This window comes from Entelurus aequoreus, linkage group LG26 (genome assembly GCF_033978785.1).
Source record: "Entelurus aequoreus isolate RoL-2023_Sb linkage group LG26, RoL_Eaeq_v1.1, whole genome shotgun sequence".
NCBI classification, from domain to species: Eukaryota; Metazoa; Chordata; class Actinopteri; order Syngnathiformes; family Syngnathidae; genus Entelurus; species Entelurus aequoreus.
Window position 1 is genome coordinate 32,076,525 of NC_084756.1, and position 7,500 is coordinate 32,084,024.

General features: G+C 36.5%; 1 protein-coding gene across 1 annotated transcript in view; it reads right to left on the minus strand.

Moving 5' to 3' along the window:
• Nucleotides 1-6,096: 6,096 nt before the first annotated feature.
• Nucleotides 6,097-7,500, minus strand: part of LOC133643329 (TOX high mobility group box family member 2-like) — a 26,164-nt gene continuing 24,760 nt past the window's right edge. The window contains exon 5 of the mRNA XM_062037817.1: nucleotides 6,097-7,372. Within this exon, the coding sequence (XP_061893801.1) occupies nucleotides 7,330-7,372 (43 nt within the window). The 3' untranslated portion in view covers nucleotides 6,097-7,329. The remainder of the gene's footprint in view (nucleotides 7,373-7,500) is intronic.

Sequence of the window (7,500 nt, forward strand, 5' to 3'; positions counted from 1 at the left end):
TTTAATATAATGGTTAATATAGTGTAATGTTAATATGGTTAATTTAATGTTTAATATAATGGTTAAAATAATGGTTATTTCAATGTCATTATAATATAATGGTTAATTTAATGTTTAATAAAATGGTTAAAATAATGGTTAATTCTATGTAATGTTAATATAATGGTTAATTTAATGTTTAATATAATGGTTAATTTAATGGTTAATATAATGGTTAAAATAATGGTTAATTCTATGTAATGTTAATATAATGGTTAATTTAATGTTTAATATAATGGTTAAAATAATGGTTAATTCTATGTAATGTTAATATAATGGTTAATTTAATGTTTAATATAATGGTTAATTTAATGTTTAATATAATGGTTAAAATAATAGTTAATTCAATGTAATGTTAATATAATGGTTAATTTAATGTTTAATATAATGATTAATTCAATGTAATGTTAACATAATGGTTAAATTAATGTTTAATATAATGGTTAATTTAATGTAATGTTAACATAATGGTTAATTCAATGTTTAATATAATGGTTAAAACAATGGATAATTTAATGTAATATTAATATCATGGTTAATTTAATGGCAGGCTGGCTGAATTTGGTGAACTTCATTGAATTGCGTGAAAAACAGGAAAGTGGATGATGTCAAAGTGACTTTGCACGTGCAGGAGGTTACTTCAAATCAGCAGGTGTGAAACCCCAAAATGTGCTTTGAGGCCCGCGTGTTACTTCCTGTCGTCTGATGACAAAAAAGTGAAGCAGCATTGCAAAAGTGTCTCTTGCCGTCTCATTTGTCCTTGTCCTCTCTCAACATGTGACGTTCATGTCGGGTTTTGTTCATGTGCAAAATTCTCCCTTACTTATTCTCAACACTCACACGAAACTTGTTTTTTTGTCAAAGCCGCCAGCATTTCCGGCCGCATCGGCAAAGTTGCAAGTGAAACATTTTGTCTTGTGGTGGATTGTTGGCTTCCAGACGCGCTTATGTAAGGTGGAACATTTTCTCTGCACACAGTTTGTGTAATATTGCAATAACAAGAAAACTACACGTAGTTATAATATTCAATAGTGAATCAAACAGCAATTAGTGTGTTTATGGGTTCCTTGAAGTAGACCGACCAATGACTGCAAAAACATTGACTGGAAAGTCCACCAATGATGATATTAAAAAAAAAAATTAAAATATAAAGTTAAATATTTTTGATAGCAGTACATTTAAAATGTAGTCCAGATCAAATTCATTACAATTTTTTTAATTATACACTAGCAGTCAAAAGTTTGGAGACTTTTTTTCCATCAAAAAGAATGAGATAACATCCTCAAACATTTGACTTGTTCTATATGGTTATTTGTTTTATTAAAACATTAAAAAAAATAGATATTTATGAATATATTTAATACAAAAATATGAAAATAAAGTGGTATTGAAGCAGTCAAATTAAGCTAAAAACTAGGAACACCGACTGACCAAAGTATGTGACCCATTAATGAATACATCAAAAATAAAATTATATTTTTTAAATTGAAATTAATAACTATAAAGCGCCAGTGAAAAGTTTGGAGACACTTTTGGCGAAAGCCATTTATCAACAACACCCAGAAACGCCGCCGGCTTTGCTGGGCCCGAGCTCATCTAATGATATTACCGACCTTCGATCCCTCAGGCGGTACTGCATCAAAAAGTGTGTAAAGGATATCACCACATGGGCTCAGGAACACTTCAGAAAACCACTGTCCGTAACTACAGTTTGCAGCTACGTCTGTAAGTGCAAGTTAAAACTCTACTATGCAAAGCCAAAGCCATTTATCAACAACACCCAGAAACGCCACCGGCTTCGCTGGGCCCGAGCTCATCTAAGATGGACTGATGCGAAGTGGAAAAGTGTTCTGTGGTCTGACGAGTACACGTTTCAATTTTTTTTTTTTTAAATTGAAATGAATAACTATAAAGTGCCAGTCAAAAGTTTGGAGACACTTTTCAATCAATCAATCAATTAATGTTTGCGTCCTGCGATATGGGAAAATGTCTCCAAATTATGTAGTTTTTAATTTTAATTAAATAAATGTTTACATTTTTTATAATTTCATTAATAGAGATTACACTGTAAGAGAAACTGTACATTTTACAATACAAACCAGGCAGTTCAGTCGCTGTAAAAATAAAAGTACAGTTTTTCTTTTCATTTACAGTAATGCAATTTGAAAACCACCACAGATTTTACGGTAAAAAATTGGCAGCTCAATCGCCAGAATCCTACAGTAAAATGTATGGTGGATTTTACACCGAATTATTGTGAGTGGAAAACGGTAACACATTTATTTTTACAGTAACTTTCCGGCTGCCAGTTTTATTTACCACGTTAATTGTTTTTACAGTACATTACTTTAAATGGGGAAAAACAGTACCACTTTTATATTTACTGTAAAATGCTGGTGACTGAGCTTTTTACAGTGGTACTGCAATTGGGAAAATATTTTTACAGTAAACATGTCAGGTCATGTCCTGTGTTGTTTTTTGTAGTATTGATTCCCTTTGTTAGTGTTTAGTTCTTGTCCAGTGCCCTTATTTTGGTTTCCTCTTCCTGAGTGTCGTCTTGACCACTCATTGAGCGCCGTTCTCCGCACCTGCCTTTGTACAGTGATTTGTGTCCCCACCTGCTGTGTACACTAATCACGCCCCCTTATATACCACTCGGCGCGGGTATTGTGTTCGTGTTTGGCAACAGTTACGTTCGTTGTTTGCTGGTATTGTTTTGGTTTCTTCTTAGCTTAATGCTACATCATACGTCCATGCCTTTGGATGCTAGGCTAAAAAATTATCCAGTTTTTTGCCTTGGGCTCCCGTGCGCTTCACAGCGGCACATCTCTGTTTTTTGTATTTTTGCCTCGCTTTTTAAAGAAAGAAGTAAAGACTCTTCTGCGTTTCCGCATCTTGAGAAAACGACACTCGAACGTGACAAAACATCTGGCAACTGAGCTGCTAGTTTGTTTTTGTTTTTATCACCATAACATTACGTTCATTGTTTCTACAGTACCACTTTTATTTTTACATTAAAATTCGGTCAACTGAGCTACTAGTTTTACTGTGAAATCCACGTTAGTTGTTATCACAGTCCATTCTTTTTAAATTAGCTGACATTTTAGAATGAAAGAAACTGCTGTTCTAAATGTGTCCACTGGATGTCGCAATTCTATGTAACCTTAGCCGCAAAAGCCGTGTTTGGACACTCCGTACATACGCTGCTTATTAGTGTGGATTATGTTCATGTCTTGATTGTCACAGTAATGTAACCTGTGATGTTTTTACCCCAAAATAGGCTGAAATAATATTTATCTTTGTTTTTTATTTTCAACCCAAAAATCGGGAAAAGTGGATTTTTACATAAAACAATTCCAAATTATTATTCCAAATTAAAATCTAATGGCACGGACCACTCTTCTTCTTCTTCTTCTTCTTCTTCTTCTTCTGTAGCTCCGTTGGCCTTAAGTTGACTCAGGAGCACCACCTGCCGTTTTTGAGTGGGAATTACAGATGCTCTCGGTGAGAAAGGAAGAGCAAAAAGTGCAAAAACATTATCAAAAGTATTAACTTGAAGAAAATGTTTTTTTCTATTTGTGTTTGTGGAACATTTTTATGTGTTTGTGGAGTTTTGGCTGTTGTTTCACTCTATACTATATGCTTACTAAGGACTTTTTATTTTTATTTCATATATTTTGTTGAAAAGTTGGCCCTGCGATGAGATGGCGACTTGTCCAGGGTATACCCCGCCTTCCGCCCGAATGCAGCAGAGATAGGCTCCAGAGACCCCAAAAGGGACAAGCGGTAGAAAATGGATGTACCTAAAAGCTAAAAATACTTACAATATTTAAAGAAGCTGCAAAAAGGAGGCTGCACCAAAGCTGCTCTGATGTACAAAACCAGTGAACACGTTGTGTAAATGGTAAATAAAAATAGAATTCAATAATTTGCAAATCCTTCTCAACTTATATTCAATCAAATAGACTGCAAAGACAAGATATTTAATGTTCGAATTGGTAAACTTTGTTATCTTTTGCAAATATTAGCTCATTTGGAATTTGATGCCTGCAACATGTTTCAAAAAAGCTGGCACAAGTGGCAAAAAAGACTGGGAACGTTGAGGAATGCTCATCAAACACTTATTTGGAACATCCCACAGGTGAATTGGCTAATTGGGAACAGGTGGGTGCCATGATTGGGTATAAAAGCAGCTTCCATGAAAAGCTCAGTCATTCACAAGCAAGAATGGGGCGAGGGTCACCACTTTGTGAACAAATTGTCAAACAGTTTAAGAACACCATTTCTCAACGAGCTATTGCAAGGAATTTAGGGATTTCACCATGTAAGGTCCGTAATATCATCAAAAGGTTCAGAGAATCTGGAGAAATCACTGCACGTAAGTGGCAATACCCGTGACCCTCGACCCCTCAGGCGGTACTGCATCCAAAACCGACATCAATGTGTAAAGGATATCACCACATGGACTCAGGAAAACTTCAGAAAACCACTGTCAGTAACTACAGTTCGTTGTTACATCTGTAAGTGCAAGTTAAAACTCTACTGTGCAAAGCGAAAGCCATTTATCAACAACACCCAGAAACGCCGCCGGCTTTCCTTGGCCCGAGCTCATCTAAGATGGACTGATGCGAAGAGAAAAAGTGTTCTGTGGTCTGACGAGTCCACATTTCAAATTGTTTTTGGAAACTGTGGACGTCGTGTCCTCCGGACCAAAGAGGAAAAGAACCATCCGGATTGTTCTAGGCACCATGTTCAAAAGCCAGCATCTGTGATGGTATGGGGGTGTATTAGTGCCCAAGGCATGGGTAACTTACACATCTGTGAAGGCACCATTAATGCTGAAAGGTACATACAGGTTTTGGAGCAACATATGTTGCCATCCAAGCAACGTCTTTTTCATTGACGCCCCTGCTTATTTTAGCAAGACAGTCCCAAGCCACATTTTGCACGTCATAGTAAAAGAGTGCGGGTACTAGACTGGCCTGCCTGTAGTCCAGACCTGTCTCCCATTGAAAATGTGTGGTGTATTAGGAAGTGTATAATACGACAACGGTGACCCCGGACTGTTGAACAACTTAAGCTGTGCATCAAGCAAGAATGGGAAAGAAGTCCACCTGAAAAGCTTCAAAAATTGGTCTCCTCAGTTCCTAAATGTTTACTGAGTGTTGTTAAAAGGAAAGGCCATGTAACACAGTGGTAAAAATGCCAACTTTTTTTGCAATGTGTTGCTGCCATTAAATTCTAAGTTAATGATTATTTGCAAAAAAAAAAAAAGTTTCTCCGTTCCAACATTAAATATGTTATCTTTGCAGTCTATTCAATTGAATATAAGTGGAAAAGGATTTGCAAATCATTGTATTCTGCTTTTATTTACGATTCACACAACGTGCCAACTTCACTGGTTTTGGGTTTCGTGCACGAGGAATGCATGATTGTGGTTTTCACTTCTATTTCTATGTCTCTTTGTGCACACACATTGGGGTAAAATCCGTTTAGTGTGTTTTCACACGAGACGCCCACGATGCACCGGGACTTCTCGCATCTGCTCGTTGGTTCGTTACGGGCAGCCAATAGGAGAGCCCACAGTGCTAAATATAAAGAAGCTGCCATTGAAGGTGTGATCATCTCATTACAGGCTGGCCAGATAACACGGAGACAAGGGGCGCTTTAAAACATTTTTTTTTATTATTATTATCATCATCGTCGTATGCAGGTTTGGAAATAAAAAGAAGCATTGTGACACACAAAGGTGCTGCTGGCAAATGAAAGGAAGCAGCAGCTACATTGTACAAAACACTGATCAGCATTGCATCGAACCAAAAGTGGGACAGCAACAATAACTTCCATTGAAATGAGAAATTAAAAAAAAAGAAGTCATTTGTTCATAAATAAAAATAAAGAAGAGAGATGAACGTCGTGGCATGTCTTATATTTTAGCAAGTGAAATGTGAGGGAGTGTAAAAATGGCAATACAATTTTACATAACACTTTTAACTTATTTTTAATTTTATTTCAATTAAACCAAAGTCAAATAAAAAATTCTATTGTAGTAAAAAAAAAAAAACGAATTAATTTTAATAATTAAAAAAACTATTTTTAAGAATGTTTTACTTGTATCACACCTTTTTTTTTTAATAATATAAAAAACATCCGTTCTAAAAACAAAACAAAAATGTTTTAAAGTAGATGGGCAGCTTGCAAAAAAAAAAGAAGAGAGAAGACATTGAGTAAAAATGACTGGCTTCACAAATAATATAACTACAATTGGCAATTGTCTATTTCTTATCTGCAGTTTTTTTAATTTTTTACACATAATTAAAAAATGGTAACAACTTGGAAAAAAAAAAACAATGCTACAGTTGGGCGATAAAAACAGCAAAATCAAAAAAATAATAATACAAAAATAATGCAATGTGAGTATACTTTAATTGTAAATGTCCGAGAGACAGAATTAATTTTTTGGTAGGGAAAAAAAAAAGGGTTGTTATTTGACTGTTATGTCTTTCCAATGACTTTATAACACGCGTGTTTAAAGAAAAACACCAGTGAACACAAATGCAATGCAAGAAATCAATCTCACACATCATGAACGATCTAACGCCCGCACACACACACACACACACACACACACACACACACGCTCAATGACTTACACTGTAGTTTTGCAGAAGAAGAACAAACTCGATGTGGACTTCCTTTGAATTGATCCCATAAAAGTTGTATTTACAATCACACTGTGACAGCTCAGACGACCTCCACGGGTCTTTTAATATTTCAAATAAAACAAAACAAAAAAACGATTATTTAGTTTCAATTCCCCCGCTGCTTTTTTCTTTTTTCTGTCACTTCTTGCAGACCCTTAAGCAAAAAAAAACCAAAAGAACTAGTCGAAGTAAAGATCTCTGTTCAGTACGAGGGGCAACTTTGCAAAGCGGAAATAAATAAAAGAGTAAGGAGAACAAGAAAGTAATGTTTTCCTGTGCACTCTAATTAAAGCTGGATGGGGGTCCCTGAGGGGACACAAAAGAGGAGCGCTCTACAGCCCAGCTACCAGAGTGGAGGGGTCGGAAAGGGGAGGGGGCGGGGCTTCTTAAGTGCATCAGGCGACTTCAAACCACAGGCTAATATGGGGAAAAAGTCGCTCTCGTCCCAAAAGTCCCCGTCGCGAGAGGAGAACTAAAGAAAGTATGTAACGTATGTACACGCGTGTCAGAAGGGGGGGGGGGGGGGGTCACGGAGAGGGTGAGAGTGGACTCCTCGCTTGGTCGCCGCCTTGATGTTTGATGAGGCTCAGGTGAGGTAGAGGGGCTTGTCCCTGCCGATCATGCTGCCACTGCAACACACACACGGAAGCGTTAGAATAGACGAGGAATTGCAAGAACCGTTTGAGTGCGTCTCATGTTGTGGAATCGAGGGCCCGGAAATGGGTCTGACTTTCTTAATTAATTTTATTTAGTGCAA